This window comes from Gracilinanus agilis, chromosome 1, assembly GCF_016433145.1.
Source record: "Gracilinanus agilis isolate LMUSP501 chromosome 1, AgileGrace, whole genome shotgun sequence".
Classification (NCBI taxonomy): domain Eukaryota; kingdom Metazoa; phylum Chordata; class Mammalia; order Didelphimorphia; family Didelphidae; genus Gracilinanus; species Gracilinanus agilis.
The window spans coordinates 582,881,473-582,904,689 of record NC_058130.1 but is presented as its reverse complement, the minus strand read 5'-3'; the positions used below and the strand labels follow the sequence as shown (position 1 = coordinate 582,904,689).

General features: G+C 35.0%; 1 protein-coding gene across 1 annotated transcript in view; it reads right to left on the bottom strand.

Annotated features, from left to right (window-relative positions):
- ZNF236 (zinc finger protein 236) overlaps positions 1-20,213 on the bottom strand; it is a 214,280-nt gene extending 194,067 nt beyond the window's left edge. Inside the window, exons 1-2 of the mRNA XM_044683430.1 lie at positions 20,028-20,213; positions 18,582-18,746 (exon numbers count right to left, since the gene is read on the bottom strand). Of these exons, the coding sequence (XP_044539365.1) occupies positions 18,582-18,746; positions 20,028-20,213 (351 nt within the window). The remainder of the gene's footprint in view (positions 1-18,581; positions 18,747-20,027) is intronic.
- Positions 20,214-23,217: the final 3,004 nt, after the last annotated feature.

Here is a 23,217-nt window from a genome sequence, read left to right as displayed (position 1 = left end):
CCAGGAGTGCAGTGTCACTGGAACAAAGACTACATGTTGGGGTTACTGTAATACTAGATGTGAAGTGATGAGGGCCTATACTAGAGCAGTGGCAGTATCAGCTGAAAGAAGGGGGCATAGCTGAGAGATGTTCCAAAGGTAAAACTGACAGGCCTTGTCAACAAATTGTATGGGAGGAGAGGGGGGAAAGTGAGAGATAATGAAGAATCCAGGGTGACAAGACTGCGGGTAGCTTTTATACAAAAAATTATTGTTATAACAGTGCATGTTTTCCTCTGTTCTCATATAGTTTGTTACATTTTATTTTTTCTTCAATAGCAGTTGAAGACTTTCTACAAAGAGGAAACTATGCAATTATTTCTCTACTGTCAATCAATAAAGATATCATGTCAACTATAAATGACTTAGTTATTCTCAGCAATACAAAGTATACAGACCCAAAACAATTTTGAAAAACTTATGATGAAAAATGCTATCCACTTCCAGAGAGAGAACTAATAAGAGTCTAAATGGAAATCAAAGTATGTATATTTTTTAAATTCTGTAATTTTTTTCATGGCTTTTTTTTTTGTTCTGTGTTTTCTTTCACAACATGAATAGTATGGAAATATGTTTTGCAGGACTACATAGATATAACCTATATCAAATTGCTTGCCATCTCAGGGAGAGGGGAGGTAGCAAGACAAGGAGAGAATTTGACACTCAAAAGAATTTTCTAAATGATAATTGCTTTTACATGTAATTGGAGAAAAATCTAAATAAAAAGTTTTAAAGAAAGCTACTATAAAATAATTACGATTGTATTTCCCCCCAACATTATGCATTAGGTAAAACTGCTAAAGAGCCAGATTTGGCATCCCAAGACCTGGGTTCCAGCCTTACCTTACATGCTTACTAGCTGAGAGATTGTGGGAAAGTCACTTGATATCTCAATGCCTCAGTTCCCAAATCTTTAAAATAGAAATAATAAGACTCTTGGGATTGATAGAAATGCTTTGTAAACCTTAAGAGTCTCATGTAATAGGAGCTATTATTCTAAATATAAATATATACACACACTATAAATATATCACAATATCTAAGCTGGTCTTCTAGACAACAGTATTATTCACAATTCTTCCTATTTAAGAGCTTCTCAAGTAATCTTAGACAAATTCTAACACTTTCATGCTCAAGAATCCAAAGTAGTTTCCTACTGATTACAGAACAAAATCTAAATTCATCAATCTGGTATTCAGGCCTTCTATCAACTGGCTACCAAATTCCATTAACCTCATTCTTCTACTCCTCCCTACAGAGAAACCTTATTCTAATCAAACTAATCTTCTAAAGAATCCTACACAACTTTCTCCTGACTCTAGGCTTTGGCATATTAAACATCTTCTCTGAAATGTCTTGCTCCTTATATTCTACTCCATTCATTCAACTCCTTCAAAAGTAGGTTCAAAACTCAAATCCTCTAGGTTTGAATCTACAAAATTCTGTTCACTCCAAAATTCACCTCAAGATATTCTAATACTTAAATTCAACTTCAGCACTATTTTAAGCACTAATGATAAAAAAAATTCTGTGTTGTTTTACATAGTCTACTGAAGAGAGACCAGGATACATACACAGATAAGTATTAAAAAGAGGTATCTGAAAAGGACCAAAAAAAGTGATCCAAACTGTTGTAAGAAATTTTGAAGGAAAGAACCCTGAGGAATTTTGGGGGTGGTATTGGAGTAGGAGTGGTATTCAGTGAAAAACTTAAAGAGGATACAATATACTTGAAGTAAACATGGAAGAAAGATAAAGATTCTGAAATGAGGAGATGAAGAGAAAATATATGACAAGTATGAGAGGAAGGGAACATAAAAGCATGGAAATAGGTAGTTGCATGCAAAATAAATTAATAATAATCAAAAGTGGTTAAAACTCCATTAAGGGGATTGACATGAGATGTGTCTAGAAAAGTAAGCTGGATAATATTCACTTGTATTTGTTACTTAAAAATATTTTTTCACTCTTTTTGTTAATGTATACATTCTCTTTCACTAAAAAAGATTACTAAATTCTTTGAAGACAGAACCCTAATTCCCAAAGTACCTAGCTAGTTATATACTCTATGGTCAGTATTCATCAAGAAATGATGCTGCTTTGATTATCACTTAAAATATAAGGCAATATGATTTAAGTTGATTCTCTTGTAATGCTTTTTAATCTGCTGAATTAGAGCTCTTTAATTCAAATAAAACTGTACCACATAAGTGAAAGAGTTCTAAAAAATAAGACATAGTAAAATGGTACAATAAATGTGGTTCTTTTTATGGTAGGAAAGAATTGGGAACTGAAAAGTTCTCCATCAATTGGGAAATGGCTGAATAAGTTGTGGAATAAGATTGTGATGGAATACTCTAAGAAATGAACAACAGGATGATTTCAGAAAAACCTGGAAAAATTTGCATGAACTGATACAAAGAGAAATGAAAAGAACTAGAACATTTTAAACACTGTCAGCAATATTTTTTGATGAACTGTGAATGACCTAATTATTCTCAGCAATGCAATGATATAAGACAATCCCAAAGACTCATAATGAAAAATGCCATCTACCTCCAAAGAACTGATAGTCTGATTACAGACCAAAACAATTCACTTTCTTTCATTTTTTTGTTTAAAATATTTTCCACAAAATGACTAATGTGGAATAATTTTTTATATGATTGTACATGTAAAATATAGATCAGATTAGTTTACTGCCTCAGAGAGAGAGGTGAAGAGAAGAGTGTGAAGAGAGAATTTGGAACTCAATTTTTTTAATGAATGTTAAAAAATTGTTTTTACATGTAATTGGGGAAAAATGTAAAGAAGTTAAAATGGTACAATAAGAACCAAAAGAAAAATATATTTTATTATAAAAACACACATATATATGTAAATAAAAGATAACTTGATTATTTATTAAATGATAACATTTATGGTAGCTATTAACAAAATAATAGGTAGCAATCTTCAGAAAAATTAGAATATGCACATACACAACCAACAAATGCATATATTTAGTTTAGCACTTAAGAAAACATTCTTATGCATTATGAATTAAAAAAAATTATTTCCTATAAAGTTCTCATTCTTCAATTCTTAACATTTTTCCTTCTAATGAATGAGATATCAAAATTGAGATTCTTGCTCATAATAAAAACACTAAAAAGCAACACAAAGTAATTATGTTCCTCCCAACACCCTGTTTCCTAGTAAAAGTAGCAACATTACACTAAACATGGATTTCTGATTCTATATTCCCCAAAGTTCAAAAATCAACAAAACCTTGAATTCAGTATCCACAATGTGAAGATCCAAGGGGTTAAATCTCCCCAAACTCTCCCTCCTCTCATCCTGTAAAGTCACAAAGAGGACACAGATGAAGAAAAGAGAAAGATATAGATATGGAGGGTAGGAAGAAATCCTTCCTTGGCTCCACATGCCAGGCTCTAGGCAAAAATATTTTTGTTAACTGTTCCAATAATGAGCTAGCTTGGTTCCCATGGTAAGAAGATAATATAGGGATTGCTCTTGGCTCAGCAGAGTCAGAAGCTTGAAGCAGAAGGCTGAAGCCTTTTGGAGGAGAAGTTTGATAGAATAAAACCAGAAGCCTGCTAGTGATAAGTGTCATTCCTTTTAACTCTTCATTAACTCCCACCCCGACTCTGACTCGAGACTCCCTGGGACACTCTGGCCCATGTAATATCATAGTAAATCGCAATACCAAATGTATAACAAATTCAGAGATGATAAACTTGAGTTCATCTTCTCTGATTTCCAAAAGCATATTTGTTTTTAATATATATTTTATTTTTCCCCAATTACATGTAAAAACAAATTTAATATTTGTTTTCTAAAATTCTAAGTTACAGGGGCAGCTGGGTAGCTCAGTGGATTGAGAGCCAGGCCTAGAGACAGGAGGTCCTAGGTTCAAATCCGGCCTCAGACACTTCCCAGCTGTGTGATCCTGGGCAAGTCACTTGACCCCCATTGCCTACCCTTAACACTCTTCCACCTATAAGTCAATACACAGAAGTTAAGGGTTTAAAATAAAAATAAAAAAAAAATTCTGAGTTACAAATTTTCTCCCTCCCTCCCCACTTCCTGAGATGGTGAGCAATTTTATCAATGTTTACATGTGTGATCATGAAAAACATATTGGTCATGTTGTAAAAGAAGCCTCATATTTAAAAAAAAGAAAATAAAGTAAAAAATAGTATGCTCTCAATCTGCATTCAAGATTTTATCAACTCTATCTTTGAAGGTGAATAGCATCTTTTGTCATGAGTCTTAGATCATTGCTTTGCTGAGAACAGCTAAGTAATTTGTAGCTGATTATTGTGTAATAATGCTGTTACTGGGTACAATATTCTCCTAATTTTCCTCATTTCACTTTACATCAGTTCATTTAAGTCTTTCCAAACTTTTTTGTATCATCCTATTCATCATTTCTTATAGCACAATAAATATTCCATTATGATCATACACACAATGTGTTTATTTTGTAACTTATGAACATTTCCTCAATTCCCAATTCTTTGCCACAACATAAAGAACTATTATAAACATTTTTGTGCATGAGTCCTTTCCCCATCCCTCTTTTTTTAGATCTCTTTGGAACACAGACTTAGTAAGTGTTATTGCTGGATCAAAGGCTATGCAGTTTTATAGCCCTTTGGGCATACTTCAAATTGCTCTCTAGTATGACTGATTCAGTTCACAACTCCAACAGTGCATTAGTGGTCTAATTTTCCCACATCCTCTCCAACATTTATCATTTTCCTTTCCTATCATATTAGCCAATCTGATAGGTATGAAGTAGTACCTCAGAAATGTTTTACTTTGCATTTCTCTAAGTATGAGTGATTTAGAGACTCTTCCCACGACTACAGATATCTTTTGATTCTTTCATCCAAAAACTGTCAGTTCATCTCCTTTGACAATTTGACAAGGAATGACTTATTTTCTTATATATTTGAGTCAGTTCTCTATATATTTAAGAAATGAGGCTTTTATTAGATAAATTTGCTATAAATTTTTCCTCCAGTTTTGGTTGCACTGATTTTGTTTGTGCAAAAACAGTTTCATATAATATAATGAAAATTATCCACTTTGCAATCTATAATCTTTCCATTTCTTGTTTGGTCCTAAATTCATCTTTCCATTTCTTTTTTGGTCCTAAATTCTTCTGTTATACATAGATTTGACAAGTAAACCATTCTATGCTCCCCCAATTTGCTTATGGCATCATACTTTTTGAATAAATCATGTATCTATTTTTATCATATCTTATTATACAATATGAGCATTGATCTATATCTGGTTTCTGTCATACTGTTTTCCAGTTTTTCCAGCTATTTTTGTAAAAGTCAGTTATTGTCCCAAAATATGGGATCTTTATCAAACATTAGATTATTAAGGTCATTTACTATTTTGTACTATGTAACTAATCTAGTCAGTTATTGTCCCAAAATATTTATCAAACATTAGATTATTAGGGTCATTTACTATTTTGTACTGTGTAACTAATCTAGTCCAGTGATCTTCCATTCTATTTCTTAACCAGTAAGAGACTGCTTTAATAACTGCTTTATAATACACTTTGAGAACTGATACATCTAGGCTACCTACCTGTACTTTTTCCCCCTATTAATTCCATAGAATTCCTTTTGTTGTACTTGATGAATTTTATTATTTTTTCTAGTTCTATGAATTAATTTTTTGGTAATTTGATTGAAATGGCAATGAATAAGTAGCTAGAATTATCACTTTTATTATTTTGGTTTAGCCTACCTATGAGCAATTAATATTTTTACAATTGTTTGGATCTGCCTTTATTCATGTGGAAAGTATTTCATAATTGTGTTCATATTATTCCTGGGTTTCTCTTGGCAGATAATGTTCCATGTATTTTATATTCTCCACCGTTACCTTAAATAGAATTTTTCTATCTCTTGCTACTGTACTTTTGTTGGTAATATATAAAAATATTAATGATTTATATAAACAAAAGCATATTATTCAATCAAAACTGATGTGACAGCTTCTTTGCCAAATCAATGTTATTTCTACATGTAAAAAATATAGCTTTTTCCAACCAAATGTATTAAGAAAATGTGCACTAAAAATAATTGTCAATGAACAAAACAAATCCTAAATAGCAATCTGCAAATATAATACTAATCATGATTTAAGGCCAATAATTCAGAAAAATTACCTTTTCTCTAAAAAGAGATATTATATACCACTCACTCATATGTTTCAAACAGACGTATATGTAGTCAATTTCATTTTAAAGATATTTTGTGTGCATAATAAATTCATTATCTTTAACAATATTTGGAGAAGAAAGTAGACAAGAAATTGTTCACACTATTAGACTTGGTGATAGTATTGGACATATGACTAAAGCTTTAAGATAAAAAGATATGCCAGAATATTTCTAGCAGTACTTTTTGTGGTACAAAAAAAAAAATCTAGAAACAAAGTGGGTGTCCACTGGAAATGATTGTATAAATCTATTATTATTTATTATTATTATTATTATTATTCCTATTGACTCCCAGAGGAGCATAGGGCCGCAACCATCTCACACCAATGGTCTCTGTTCTGGGCAACTTCCCCCAACTGGGCCTTGCATATAAAGAAATATTATTTCACTGTAAGAAACAACAAATATAAACAATTCAGAAAACATGAAAAGATTTATATGAACTAATGAGTAAAAGAAGAAAAGTATGAACAATATGCACAAAGGCAATAATAATGCAAACTAAAATATCTGATTAATCTCAATAACTAATCTTGGTCCCAAAGAACAGATGATGAAACACATTGAGAGTTGGAAGATAACAAAAGAATACTCCATACAATCTCAAATGGGGCTAGTTTTGCTCTAAGTGGCTCTTCAATGGAGGAGTATTATTTTGTATATTATTATTATACATTATTTTGTATAGGGTAGGTGTGAAAATGTACATTATTTTGTATAGGTGTGAAAATTCTGCATAGTCAACAAATCTTTGATCCCAAATATAATTTTCCAAGATAGTTTTCAACATCCTACTCTCACATTAATCATCAAGTATTAAGAACTTAGTTTGGAGAATTTTGTAAAGTTCTAATGTCATACTTCATCCAGTGCACATAAGGTACTATTATCATAACAGAGTTGTTTGCCTGTTCTCATAATAAATAAAGACAAAGTGGCCAAGCAACTCATGAAAATATTGAAACCAATTCTAAACTCATTTATTTGATCTCTCTAAAGACAAATTGTGAATCACAGAAATTTAGTTGTAATTTATTCAATTTTCATTTACAGCAAGAATTATATAAAGATGTAGTAGCATATAAACTTGATGGTTATGGGATAAACACGACATTGTCAACATGTAATCTAGAGACCCCAAACTTGTAGCCTAGTGAGATCTGATGAACCAAGTTTTAAGACTAGCTTGTAAGTTGGAGACCCCACCCTGAAGGGAATCTCAGGCTAGCAATTCCAGACTAAATAATGGACCCTAGGGTAAATGACAATCTCCTTTAGGTGGGGCCAAGCCCCAAACCCAAGCTGAGTGACTCTACTTGTCTCCAGAAGCCTCTCCCAATATATCACACCCTCCTTCCCAGGATCAGATCAAACTTGAGACCTTCAGCATTCATCTTATGAGACTGACTTTCTGCCTACTGCACCAAAGAGTCACTTGGCTTGGGCTTGGGGCTTGGCCCCCACCTAATGGTGATTGTCATTTGCCCTAGGGTCCATAATTCAGTCTGGAACTGCTAGCCTGAGATTCCCTTCAGGGTACATTCTCACGGGAACAGGGAACAAGTACAAGCTTTGGGCTCTCCAACTTATAAGCTAATCCTAAAACTTGGGGTTCATCAGATCTCACTAGGCTACAAGTTTGAGGTCTCTAGATTCCATGTTGACAACATGATGTATAATATATTAATGTTCACATTAATATTTGCATACATTCTAAACTCATTTGATTTTTAGCACCACTTGCTCTATTTTCTGCCACTGCCATTGCCATGTGGACCTAGATTCACTCTCTTGGCTCAGGACTCCCTCTCCTTTCCTAACCCCTTGCCCACTGAAGAAACCTCCCACTTTGAGGCCCTGCTATATCAATTAATAATTCCTTCCCTGAGACCACTATTTTAAGAACAACTCCAAACTCCTCCATCTCCACTCACTTTCCAGCTCCCTTCCTCCATTAGAATGTAAGCACCTTGAGGACAGGGAGTATCTTGTTGGCTTGTGTTTATATACTCAGCATTTATTACAGTGCTTGGCACAAAGTAACCTCTAAATTTTACATAAGGAGGATATCACAAAACAGAAAGCCATTTTATGATTCTGTCCCTTTTGTGGGATGTACAGCCCCAAAAATGCATCATGACAAAATGCATGATAGCCAAACAGCTAGTGATCTGGAGAGATGCAATCTCTAGAACTAGAGAGGTAACTGTCTTATACTCTGCTAATATCAGACCACATTAGAAGTATTATATTTAATTCTCAGGGTTTTGTTTTAAAAAGAGCATAAAAAGGCTGGAAAAAATTCAGCAAAAAGTAAATGGAGACAAGTAATCTGGAAAAGAGGGAATGTAGTCGCTGCCTCCAAGTACTAGAAGTATTATTATATGAAAGGGGGAACCAAATACTGTGCAGAGTGCTTTACAAATATTATCTCATTTCATTCCAATAAAAACTCTGTGAGGAAGGTGATATTATCATCCTCATTTTACAACTGAGAAAAAACTGAGACACAAGAGGATTAAATGATTTGCCTTGGAGCTCACAGCTAGTAAGTACCTGAGGGAAGACTTGAACTCTGATCTTCCAGACTAAAGGCCCAACACTCCACCCACTGCACCACTCCAACCACATTAGTTCTACTTGGTTCCAAAAGCCAAATTTAGGAACAATGATTGGAAAATGCAAAAAAAAAAAAAAAAAAAAAAAGGTGAATGTAGACTTGATTTACTAACAATTAAAATTATGACACAGTAGTTAGTTAGGCCTGGAGTCAGGAAGATGAGCTTTCTTACAAATCTGGTCTCAGGCAGTTTCTAGTTGTGTAACCCTGGGCAAGTCACTTGATCCTCTTTGCCTCAGTTTCCTCATCTATAAAATGAGCTGAAGAAGGAAATGGCAAACCATCCCAGTATCTTTGCCAAGAAAACCCTAAACAGGGTCACAAAGAGTCAGAGATAACTGAAAAATGACTGAACAACAAAAGAGCTATCTATCTAAAAGTAGAACTGAATACCTTGTGATATCATGGTTTCCTACTCAATGGAGGTCTTTAGGGAATCTCTATGAGGGTATGTGTAGGTATGACTAAACACCTTTTTAAGTTCCTTCCAACTCTTGAGAACCTGTGATCCCACAATAAACTTCTCAGTGATGACTTTCTCCATATTTAACTAGATTGGCCTTCAGATAACAGACACACAAACTTTTGCTAGATCTATATAATTCAAGCATTTCCATCATAGTAACCCTGCCAAGAATTATGCTCCATTGCCATAGCCTATGAGAATTTAGGGTATGTCCAAATCATAATGAGACATCAGATTATAATTTAGATATAAGTTTATTCTTAATGCTAAATCCAATGGCTTTTTCTTGGTTCCCACCCTTCTTCACTTTCATGGTTTGACACTGTTGACCACAACCTACTTCTAGATACTTTCTATGCCCAAGCTTTTTGTAACTGCTCTGCCTCTTCTTAGCTAACAGATTAATACTTCTTAGTTTCTTTAAAAGGATAATCATTTATGATTTACTCTTTCAGTGTGAGTATATTCCCAAGGGTTTTATTATAGGCTCTCTCCTTTTTCTCTCTGCTCATTCTCTTAGTAACAGTCATCAGCTCCAATGAACTGCATTAACATCTCTATACCTTTGACTCAAATCATACAGCTCACAATTCTCCTCTAATTTCCAGGTCTGTAACCTCCAGCTAAAAGTTGGCCATGTCCACCTAGATGCCCTACAGCCATCATAAACTGAACAGGTAAAAATAAAATTCATCTTTCACTCTAAAATAGGGTTTTAAAACATTTTTTATGTCATAAATTTTTTTGGCAGTGCAATAAAGTCTATGGATCCCTTCTCAAAATGTTTATTGTCTAATAATGATAATTGAAGGAATGGTAAATTTCAGTTAGAAGTTAATGAAAATAAATATGCATTTTTTTCCACCCAAGTTCATAGATTCCCTGAAATCTATTGACAGACACCTTGCAGAACTCTAGATCTAAGTTAAAAGCCCCTTCTCTAAACTTATTCCCCTCCTAACTTCCCTACTTCCATCCAGGACCCCACCATTCTTCTGCTCACTCCTGTTTTCAATGTAGGAGTCCATCATCAACTCTTAGCTCTCACTCACACTCCTCATCATGTCAATTCTCTTTTAAAATCTCTAAAACTGTTTCCCTCTCCTATATACACCACAATTCCCTCATCACCTTTCACCTCAATGATTTCATTAGCCTTTGACATGGTCTTTTTGAACCCAGCCTGGGCTATGTGCCACACTACTGTGCCCCATGTGTCTCCTACCTGACCTCCAGTCACCAGAGGGAAGAGGAGAGGAAGGAAGAGGAGAGGAGGGGGCATTATCATCAAGCCTGATCTCCACAAATCTCCTGCTTGGTCTCCAGCCTCTGGTGAGAGTGGGAGGAAGAGAGTGAGGCATCATACCATCGTGCCCCAGGTGTCTCCTGCCTGATCTGCAGCCTGCAGGGGAAGAAGAGAGGCACCATTCCATCATACCAGGCTCCTACTGCTGAAATGAAAGAGGAGGGCACATTCCATCAAATTTCTAGTCTAAGTCTCCTGCCTTCAGGAAAGGAGAATATTCCCCACTCCTGCTCCAAGTTCTTACTCCTCAGCCTTAAATGCCCAAACCTCTGAAAGGATATTACACAGAAATCATAATACTACTGACTTTGAAAATCTCTCTAAAATGTTTACTTAATGATTAACAGACTCCTCCCTGGTCATACCTTCCCCAGTCAGTAACTCTGAAACCTCAAAGGTCATCATCTAAACTTCATTCCCCATCCCCTAACACATGACTCTCTTTTCCCATTTCCTTCAAACCATCCCAGCCTCCACTAAAGTTCCAACAAAAAGCTACCCACCCTTTTCACTGGGCCTTCTGGAATCTCTGCTCCATAAATAACAAAGTCAGTCTCATCTTAAATCCTTTCCAACTCCTTCCATCTTCTGATTCTCTCCTACTGACATAGCCTTCCTGACCACCCTTAATAGCACTAATAACACTTTCATTTATTTCTACCAACTCAGAGTCACATTGTAAAACTAGAATATCCCTTGCACTAAACTGACATTTTTAGGTTTTCCCTCTACCACTATCATTCAGTAAATTTTCCTCCTTTGAGGTTCACATAATCTACATTGACCACCCACAATCAAAATCTTGGTAGTGGTTGTACAGATATCCAAGCCACCCCTCTTCCTTCCTCAATGAATTTAATACCTGACTCACTATTTTTCTCTCCTCTCCTACTCCTACCTTTATACTTGAAGACTGAACATACCCAATGACTCTCCTTCAAACCCCTAACCACTCAAGTCTTCACTCACTTCACAGGACCTACTCTTTCATCCCACCTCAGACATACACAAAGAAGGTTATTCCCTTGATCTTGCTAGAACCTATAAACGTACAGTCTCCATGTTCATGAATTCTGAAATTGCCTTATTTGATCACAATCCATTGGCTTTCAATCTATTCCTCTGCCTTCTCTTACCAAAAATTGCTCTTTGTCGACTCCATTACCTATATCTCAAAAAAAACTCAAGTTCTTCCTCAGGCCATCACTTCTGCACTAGTCACTCTCTTTTCCTTTCCCAATCTTGGCCCCTTGGTGAAAAATAGTTCAACTCTATATGGTCCTCTTCTCTTGAATTCCTTGCCCCCTTATCCTACTACTAAACTTGTCCTGCCAAGCCTCAGCCTCAGATCACTCTCATCATCTGTGATCTTCACTGCTACACACATGCTACACACATAAAAGAAGACAGAAACAATCATACAACCATCCTGTTTGTCTGTGTCCACTACATATTTATATTATATAACCTCAACTGGGTCCTACTAGGTTGCCTAATACAAGACAACACTTGCAGAGTTAATTAACTCACTATCTCGCTCCCCAAAGTAACTCTTCCAAATCTTTGCATTATCTACTCATGGCTTCCTTCCAATTGCCCTCTCTGCTCATAATTTACAGAAAAAACTAAGACTATTCATGATGAACTCTCTCTTCTCTCCCATTTATCTCACAACTCTCAAATCCCTTTTACCATTATCTTCTCCTTCATTTCTGTCTACCATGATGAGGCAGCTCTTCATGCCATGGCCAATCCCCTACATGCACAAGTGATCTCATTCCCTCCAGTCTCCTCTAGTAGATTTTTCACCTCTATTAGCCTCAGTCTCTCACTCATTTTCAATCTTTTCCCATCAACTGGCTGCTTCCCCTACAGCCTATAAAAATGCCTGTGTCTCCCCAGGCTCAAAAAACGTATTTGAATCTTTCATACCCATTATTATCCCATTACTCCCCTCCTTTCTGTGAATAAATTCCTTTAAAAAAAAAAAGGTGCCTCTACTTTCTCTCCTCTTGTTCTCTTCTTAAATCTCTATAATCTGGATTATGACCTCATCACTCCACTGAAACTGCTCTTTCCAAGGTTACCAATAATTTCATAAATGCCAAATCTAATGAAGCCTTTTCTTAGGATTCACCCAGCCTCTTTCATACAGATTCACTCATACAGCCTCTGACACTGTCAAGTGCCCTCTTCGTCTTGACACTCATCTCTCTCCAGATTTTCTAGATACTAATTTAACATGATTTTTCTGCTAGATCTTCACCCAGATCACAATCACTAACCTTGGTTGTCCCAAATAATTTTGTCCCTATTTACTACTTCACTTGGTATTCTCATCAACTTCCATGGATTTAATTATCATGTCTATGCTGATGTTTCACAAATTTACCTATCTAGTCCTAATCTCTCTGCTGACTTCAGTCTCAAATTTCCAATTCCATAATGGACATCTCAAATTGTCTATCTAATAAACAGCATAAACTCAACATGTCCAAATTATAATTAATTATCCTTTTCCTCAATTTCTCCCATCTTCCAAATTTCTCTACTGCTGTCTAGGGCAACATCATCTTCTCAGTGGCCCAGACTCAAAAAGTAGTAGATGGCATCCTCATTATTTATCTCTCACCCAGCCATACCCATTCTGTTGCCAAGGCCTATCAATTTCATCTCTTGAATAAAGTCCCTACTCTTCTAATATTGTCAACACCATGCTGCAGGCCCTCATTTATTCATCCCAGCACAATTTAAATAGCCTGCTGATTAGTCTCCCTGCCACAAGTCTGTCCTCACTCCAATTCATTCTCCTCTTAGCCATCAAAGTGATTTTTCTAAGCACAGGACCCACCATGTCACTCCCTTGCTTAACAAACTCCAGCAGCTCCCTATCATCTCCAGGAACAAATATAAAAATCTTCAGTTTTGCATTCTAAGCCCTCCTTTCCAATCTTCTTACACTTTACACTCTACCCCCTACATATTCTTTAATCCAGCACCACCGAACTCCTTGCTATTCCTTGAAACAAGACACTTCATCTCCCAGCTCTGGGAATTTTCAGTGACTGTTCCCCATTACTGGAATACTCCAGGCTAAGTGGTAGAGAAGTTAAGGCTAGGTCTAGAATCAGGAAGACCTGTGTTTATATCTGGCAACAGACACTTACTGGTTGAGTAACCCTAAACAAGTCACTTAAACCAGTTTCCTCAACTATAAAATGGAGATAATAAGAAGACCAACTCAAAGAGTTTTTGGAAAGGTCGAATGAGATAATATTTGTAAAGGACTTAACATGGTATCTAGAACATGGTAGAACATTATAAAAATGCTTCTTCCTTTCTACTTCCCCCCTATCTTGCCTCCCTATTCATCTATGGCTCTTAGTATCTCTGGCTTCCTTTAAGCCCCAACTAAAATCTCCCCTTTTACACAATACCTTTCTCAATCTCTCTTAATTCTGATGTTTTCCATCTGTTTATTGTTTCCTATTTGTCTTGTGTTATTGTTCAAATGTTATTTCCTCCATTAGATTATGAGCTCCTCGAGAGCAAGAACTATCTTTTGTCTCTTTTGTATTCCCAAGGCTTGGCACAGTACCTGGCACATAGGATTGATTTAATAAATGTTTACTGGCTGGCCTCTTACCTCAATTACTACATTAGGACTTCTAATTGATCTTTTTGTACCCAACCTCTCAAAGTTCCAATACATTTGCCACACGGTTATGATCATGTCACTCCCTGCTCAAGAACCTTCAGAGGGTTCATTCCCCTTAGGTTAAGACATCCTTATAGCAATCTTCACAGGCTCATCAAATTCTCTATGCTAGACCAGTGATGGGCAAACTACGGCCCACGGACCAGATGTGGCCCCCTGAAATATTCTATCCAGCTGCAAGACATTATTCCTAATCTGATGAATACAATGAGTAGGATACAATGCAATGAAATTTCGAAAGAATTGCCTTAGAAACAGACTGACAGATGAGCATTTCCTTTGGCCCCCTCTTTAAAAAGTTTGCCCATCACTTCTCTAGACAAACTAAAATACTTGCTTTTCCATCACATGAGAATCTATCTTCAGCCTCTGAGCCCTTCTTAGAACTCCAAACTCTCATCAAGCCCTGGCTTAAATGCTGCCTCTTTCCAGAAGACTTTTCTGATGCTCCCTGTTGTTAGTCCTGGCCCCAAAAATTGTACTATATTTATTTACATAAATATATCATATCCTCCCTCAGGAGAATATAAGCATCTTAAGAGCAGGAAGTCTCTTATATTTGCACTTGTATCCTCAGCATACTACCAGATAAAAGCAGTGAAGAAGATGGAATAGAAACACAAAAATCTGAAGTAAACTGAGGTAGCACTCTGAGGGATCTTTTTGTAGTAGTCAAGATGTGATGAGATAAAGGGTTTGAACTATAAGATGACTGTATTGGTAGAGGAAAAGGGCCAGAATGAATAAATATATAACAGAGTTAAAATAGATAAGATTTGGAACTGAATGAATATTCAGGCTAAAAGAAAGCAATAAATCAAAGTTACTGCTAAGACTGTAAACCTGGGAAACTGGAATAATAATGTTGCCATCATTATAGGTAAGGAAATTTGAGGAAAGTGAGTTTGGAGAGAAAGATAATAAATTCTGTTTTGGACATGATGCTTTCGAGGTACCCATTTGACAGACAGAATTTTAAATGTATATTAGGTAGTTAGTGATAGTTGGACTAGAACTCAAGAGAAAAAAACTAGGACTGAATATATGGATCTTGGAGTCATCTGCAAAGAAAAGATAATTAAATTCCTGGTAGGTGATTAGGTTACCAAGTGAGACAACGTTGAGAGAGATGTCCCAAGGCAGAGATCTGGCATAGCCTATATGGTATCCTTGAGCCAATCCCCTCCAACAGAACACCTCCCAAAATTATCTCCTCTAATTGTCAATCTCTGTCTACTGCCTCTTAAAAAAAAAAAAATCAAAAAAACTTCACTAGCCTCATCCCCTAAACACTCTATTATCTTCCCTCCTTTCCAAGCCAAGGGTCTAAAAGGACTGGACCTGTGATTTTACTGGCACAGGGAACCTCTAGATGAGGAAATTCCCTCTACCAATAAAAGGAATCATTTTATCTGAATCTTAGCCTTGGAGAGTTGACTTTCTGAGTTGAGTGATTTGCTGAAGAACACAACAATCAATATGTATTACGGTTGGAACTTAGGTCTTCTGGGCATTGAAAATGTCTCTGTTCACAATACTGTGCTACCTCTTCTGTCATTTCATTTATCACCCCTTTGCAATACTGCTTCCTACTTCAATACTTAACTGAAATGGTCTATCCAAGTTACTACATCTCTTAGTGGCCAAATCTTAATTGCCTTTCCTCAATCCTCAGTCCTCTTAATCTCTATTGTTCATTTGAAACTGCTGGGTACTCTTTCTTCCAAGATACTCTCTACTTTCTGGTTGTTGTTTTTTGTTTTTTTTTTTTTTTTCCATTTTCATATCACTGCTCTCTCTTAATCACCCCGTTCAGCTTCTTTTGTTAGATTATCCCACCACTTAACAGTGGGTTTATGCTTCATGCTCTAACCTAGAGCAATTGTCTCTTCCCTCACTACATTTTCTCAGCTGATTACCTCATCATCTCCCATTATCTTAATTATCATTCCTATATAGGTGACTTCCAGATCTATAAACCCTAATTCAATTTATCTGTTAAACTCCAGTCTCATATCATCAAATACCTATTAGACATTTACAAGTGAATGTGTAATAAGCATTTAAAACTCAATATGTCCAAAACAGAATTATCTTCTTCCAAAAACTTAACACATCTCCCAAAATTCCCCTTTATGTCAAGGGTTCTACCATCCATATAATCTCCTGGATTTGCACACTAAATGTTATCCTTCATTCTCTACTCTCTTTGGCCCCACAAATCTATTTGGTTGTTCATTTCCTCCTCATATCCAATCCCTTCTCTCTACCTTTTAAAAAAATTTTTCTTTAGACCCTTACTTTGACTTAATAACAACTCTAAAACAGAAAGGCAAACAGGGTTAAATGACTTGCCCAGGGTCACATAGCTAAGAAGTATATGAAGCCATATTTGAAAAAAGATCCTCCAGACTCCAAGCCTAGTGTCTTATCCACCGAGCCACCTAGCTGTCCCCCTTAAGCTTCACTCACTGAGCTACCACTCTTATTCAGGTTTCTATCTAACTTACTAAAATAGCATAATAATTGATCCCATTACTTCAAACCTTTCTTCTCTAAGCCATCCTTTATATAGTGGCCAAAGTGATTTTCCTAAAACACAGGCCTAGCCATAGGCACTCCTACTCATTATATTCCAGTGACTTGCTATTACCTCTAGGATCAAATATGAACTCCTCTAACATTCAGTGTCCTTCACAACCTGACCCCAACCCACTTTACAGACTTATTACATATTACTTTAACATACTGGCTTTCTTACTATTCCCCACACATAATGCTCATATTTCCCAATAGACATCTCTCATGTCTGTTTATATTTCTTCTTCCTCTCCACCTCTTAGAATCTAGTTTCACCCAAAACTCAGGTCAAATATCACCTTCTCCATGAACTCTTTATCTTATCCACTCAAATACTAATACCTACCCCCCAAAATACTTTGCACTTATTATATAGCTACATACAGATACATACATACACTACTCCCTGACAGAATGTAAACTCTTTGAAGTTATGAAGAAACTGCTTCATTTCTGTCTTTGTGTCCTTACTGTCTGAACGATTATAGATTCTTAATGAGCACTTGATGATTGATCATCTAATCATCATATGTTTTTTTGCTGAGACTGAGATCTCACAAAATTCAAATAATGCTATAAATGATTCTTCCCCAGTACAATTCTTATCAATATGTATTTTGTCTATAAATATCAGTAACAAATAAATTATGATTTTAATTATAGTCAAAGTGGAAAGTTTCACATCTGATTTTCTAACACTAAATGTTTTTAATGAAAAGTTTTCCTAAGGAAAAGTATCAAAGTAATACTTTGATATCTCATTTCATTTCTTTCCTCTAAAATTTTTCATCAAAAGGCTACCAAACAGCAAAGTTGAATGATCTGAGTCATAAGTCCCTTTTATTTCCTCTGTCTACAATATGACTCTAAGACTGATGAACAATAAAACTGTCAAAATGCATAAACTGACCTGTATACCCACAAACTTGAAATTCACCAATTAAGAACTGATTCTAGATAAAAATGATAGTACAACAAAAAATGTTATATTTACTTTACCTCTAATTTTTTCATTTTTATTAAAACTTAGTTCTATCAAAATGTTGCCATTCACATTTGAATGAACTTTCCTAGGATCAGAGTCCATTCAGTAGTTATGGGAAACTGACCTAGAATTCCTTTAATATTTCACCCTATACAGAGACTGCTTAAAACTAATTTAAGTATCCCATTTTTCCCATTACACCATCTAATTAGTCTCCAATTACATGGAAGTCAAAAGCAAAAGCAAGGAAAGATAACCACCTTCTGAGATGAGGAAATGCTTATTTTATTATTTTATTATTCTTGGGTGAGAATTGCAATCTTTCACAGCAACATTCCACAAGGGTCACAAATATGCCAATTTGATTTGTCTATCATATTCTGATTCTAGAAATATGCTACAGTGAAATGCCTCTAACTCTAGGAGACTGCTACAGCTAGAAAGTGAATCAGTGAATATGAGACTGGCCAAGACAATTTTGATAGAAAAATAAAATGTTCTAAATCCATATGTATGGTTTCTGTCCTTGACTTACACCTAAAATTCCTTCCCTTTGGGAACCAGATGCCTTAAAAAAAATCATTTTCAAAAGTATATGCCAAAATCATTACCTCTTCCTTCTCATGTAGCATAATATGCGCTTTGAGACTAGCCACTCTGGAGAATTTCTTGTTACAGACAGGACAGGTAGGATCTTCCCCGTTGTGGGTACATTTATGAAGTGTCAGGTTGAACTCAACATTAAATGAAAGGGGACACTGGTCACATCGATGTGGCTATTTGGAGAGAAAAGTGAAAAAGCCACTGAAATACAAATATCTTTCACAGATGCTTTGAACATTAAAAGGTTTTAAAAATATTTATAAGCACCATCAATCAAATACATATTTTCTACCTTGTAACTTCTAGGATTATTTTCTATAATCTAGAAATTCTTTCAAAATGCACACAGCAAGTCCCTTATAGTATTTTCCAAAGTTAGACCAGTAGTATACAAGTGCAAAAGGATATTGTAAAAATTACTGCACATATATTGTTGTGGTCTTCAGAAAACAATTTTTAAGAATAAGAAAGTTGCATAAAAAAGCAAGCTAGGTTCACCTATATTTGTGACCAAATTCAGGCTATAATATCAAAAGAATTTCACTTCAAGTGAACCCACAGGTCTCAAAAAAAAAAATGTCCGGGTCCAAAAAGGACATTTAACATAGCTTTAAATTTTAGATGGAAAGAAATAAACAGAGGGAAACATATTTCCAACATTCTTGCTAATAAAATTATTGTGTTTAATTTTGGTGAGAGTCATTCTTTTGGAGTCTGAATGGAAGAAGGTAACATGTACATGTTGATGCAAAGAAGCAAGGTTTTAATTATATCACTGCTTTATTCTGGAAATAAAGCCTGGATTGGCCATACCCATATTCCCTGGCAAAAAGATCCCTTGTGATTCCCTTGTCTCAGACAACCCATCAGTCTAGATTTAACTACATATATGAAAAGAAGGAAGCATTGGTCAGTTGTTACTGGTACTTTTCATGTGTCAAGGAATTAATTCTATGTAGCTCCTAAGAATGCAATTCCTGACATACACAGGGCTTCACAGAGATGTAGAATCTTTATTCAGAAGAGTTTATAAAGTTCCCCTCCAAAATATATCCTAAAATATCATCCAAAATCTGTTATACTTAAATGCAAGTACCAAATTCCTACAGAAAATAGTTACTCTGTATCATCAATAGCTTATGACTAAACTCCTGAAAAACATTTTCTAAAGAAATTTGGGTACTGAATTTTATTTCATAATTAATCCAAATACCTGAATTCAATGAAGTGTACAATCTCTTTTAGAAACTCACATACCTACTGGTAAGGTAAGAAAATAAATAGTATGGTTGAAATAAAATATCAAAATAATGGATTTTTTAAGAAATATAAGAAATATATAATCAGAAAGTTATGATTTAAAGCAATTAAAATGTAATTCAGGATGTTTAATTTCAATAGGTACCTCCAGTTTCAACGCACACATTCTTACTCTCCCTTCTGAAAATACATACCTTATCATTTTGCTCGTGATCCCTCATGTGGCGTTGAAACTGTGTCTCTTTTGGAAAAGATAGCAGACAGATATCACATTTATGGAAGTTTGGAACTTGATAGGCATAATTAGTGTTCTCCGCATTCAATGTTAAAACTCCATCTACAAAATTGCACAAGTATAGACAATAAACATTGGTTGTCATTCTCATTACACAAATGTAATACCTAAGTAATTTGGCTAGCTGAAAAACTATATGATGTTGATATATTTGCGAAAAACTATTATTTATAAGAGTCTAAAGCCAAATTAAGGAAATTCTTTTCTAACTGAAGTAGAGGATATTTCTAAATTACAGGCAAGCAATTTGTAGGAAAGAAATGGGATGTTAGAATAATTCTAAAATATATTTCTAAATAAATAAGAATTCATTATTCTTGAAGCTTGCAGAACAAAAAAGTGTTAAGATAATGATGCTACTTAATCTTATCATCCAGGCATCTCACATCTCATCTTTTCCTAAGGTCTTTTCTTTTTCAATTTTAACTGTACCTCACCAAGAGTTGCAGATGCAATTCTGACATATAATGAAAACAAACTTCTAACATAAGTATAAAAATCTTTGACAGTCTACTCAGAACTATGAAATAACAGCTAAATCAAACAAAAATACTACATGCCAAGCACAGAGAATACAAAGGTAAAAGGCAATCTGAGCACTTAACATTTACAGTCTAATAGTTAAACCATCCGACTGAAGCAATAACTAAGCAATTCTTCCTTTTAACTATAAGGTATTTCCTGAAAACCTTCATTAGGTTAATAATCATAAAGTGAGTACCACTTTCCCATAGAGGTGCTATAATTGGAAACTGGTGTATGCCATCAAATAAATTATAGATATCTTAAATAATCTGCCATGAATAAAAGATAGAATTATAAACTTCTACAGTCATTTAAAAATTTTATCTTTATGCTCTAAATGACTATAAATTTAGTGTAAATGCTGATTATAAGGACCCTCAAAAAAAGTATACATGAAAAAATAGTTAACTCTTTTATACCATAAATAGAACCTCAAATTAACAAATTTTAATAAATTTTAAATATTTATTTATTCTGTCTGCTTGTTTCTAAAAATAATTTAGATGGCCAATTCTCTTTCAAAAACTACTCAGGAATGACTAATTTCCTTTACATATATATATATATACACATATATATATGTATATGTATGTATGCCCATAGCAAATAGGTATTCAAAATTATCCCATTGATATTTCATATATTCAATGAAAAAAGAGCCAGAAATTAATTTCTATCCCTACAAGTTGCTGAAATCCCATTATCAGCAAATCACAGAATAAGTAAGTAAAAGTAAAGGCAATGAAAAAACCATTTGACAAAGAAAGAGGTTTCAGCATATTATCAATGATAACTTCTGCAGGACAAATGGCAAATGAAATCATTAAGGACATACATGACACTAAAAAGATGAGATATATAATAGTGAAACAGCTCTGGATTTGGAGAATTCCTGCATGAGAAATGCAGGCTCTGCCACCTGTGTATCAATAGGCAAATCACTTAAATGAGTCTCTGGGCCTCATTTCCTCAACTGTAAAAAAAAGATATATGGGCTATATAATCTCTTTCCTTCCTGCTCTAAATCAGTTACTCAACATACATGTATTAAGCACTTAAAAGGCGCCAAACACTAGTCCTTGTCCTCAAAATTGTTATCACAACCAAGGGAAATAACATGTACATATATAAATAGATACAAAATAAATACAAGGTGATTTGGGGGAAGATACTAGTAGCTTGGAAGATCAGGAACAGTTTTATGTTCAACTGAGCTTTGAGAGGTTGAAGTGAGAAAGAAATGCATTCCAGAGACTGAAAACGTGTGCAAAGGTTCAGAAACAGGAGATAGGTCATTATAGTGGTTCTATCCTTCAAGTCTTGATCAATGAAATGAAATGAAAAGAATTTGAAGAACTACCAAGTGGAAGAACAAATAGTTATTCTTCTAGACCCCAGAGGACTAGGTATAACAATTTAAAGAGACAGATTTTCAGGAAATCTTCCTAACAGGTACAGCTATTCAAAAATAAAACATACTGTCTTAGGAGTGGGTTCCCCCACCATTCAGGTTTCCAAAAGACTATATGTTGAGTATGTTGTAGAGGGCATTCTTATTCTGTTATGATAGAACTAGACATAGATAGCCTATGAAATTCCTTGAAATTCTGAGATTCTTTTATATTTACATTTGAAATTATTCTATTAAGGAAAAGATATAGAATAAAGATTCAAACTGCCCCCTGAATATAAATACTCCTAAAATAAGATATATTTAAAAGGCACTACATAGACACATATACATACTTATGTGTGTACCAAGATGGATAGGGACCGTGATTATAATGGTATAACAAATTGTTCAATGAGTAAACTTCTTCAAGAAAGCAGATTAGCACCTTCTTGGCAATTTCTAGTTTTATAATTTCTCACTCTGCCCAGAGCACCGAAAGGGAAATGTTTTGTCCAGGGCCACACAATCATTATATGTCAGAATCACTGTGAAAACATGCACACATACATGCACATACACAAAATAATTACAGAAAATTAGCCAAATACCAGGCAATTGAATGGCAGAGTAGATCGAGAGCTAGATTAGGAATTAGGAAGATATTAGGAAGAATTTGAGGTCAGGCATTTACCAGCTATGTAACCCTGGGCAAGTCACTCAATCTCTCTCAGTCTCAGTTTCCCTATCTGCAAAATAGGCAGCTTGCTTCAAAGAATTGTTCTGAGTATCAAATGATATAACCTATAAAGTGCTTTGCAAATCTTAACCTACTCTAGAAAAATACTGTTACTATTAATCAACATTAAATGAAAGGAGACACAAGTCACACTGATGCAAATGCATGTTATAATCTGGACAATAGATACGCTTCATTCATTTGACCTTTCCATTGTGGATACTTATCCCACATTCTTTTGAATAGTTATAAATGTCTTTCAGAAGGAAACCAGGCAACACTTGCCAGGGCTAAATGTAAACAACACAATGTGATTTACAAATAGGAGCATCTGGAGAACCTTGTCACATAAAGGCTCTTCAGCTCTATAATGCATCTCTTCTAACACCTGTGGCAAGCATACATCTCAAACTGTCTTATATAACTTACCTGATG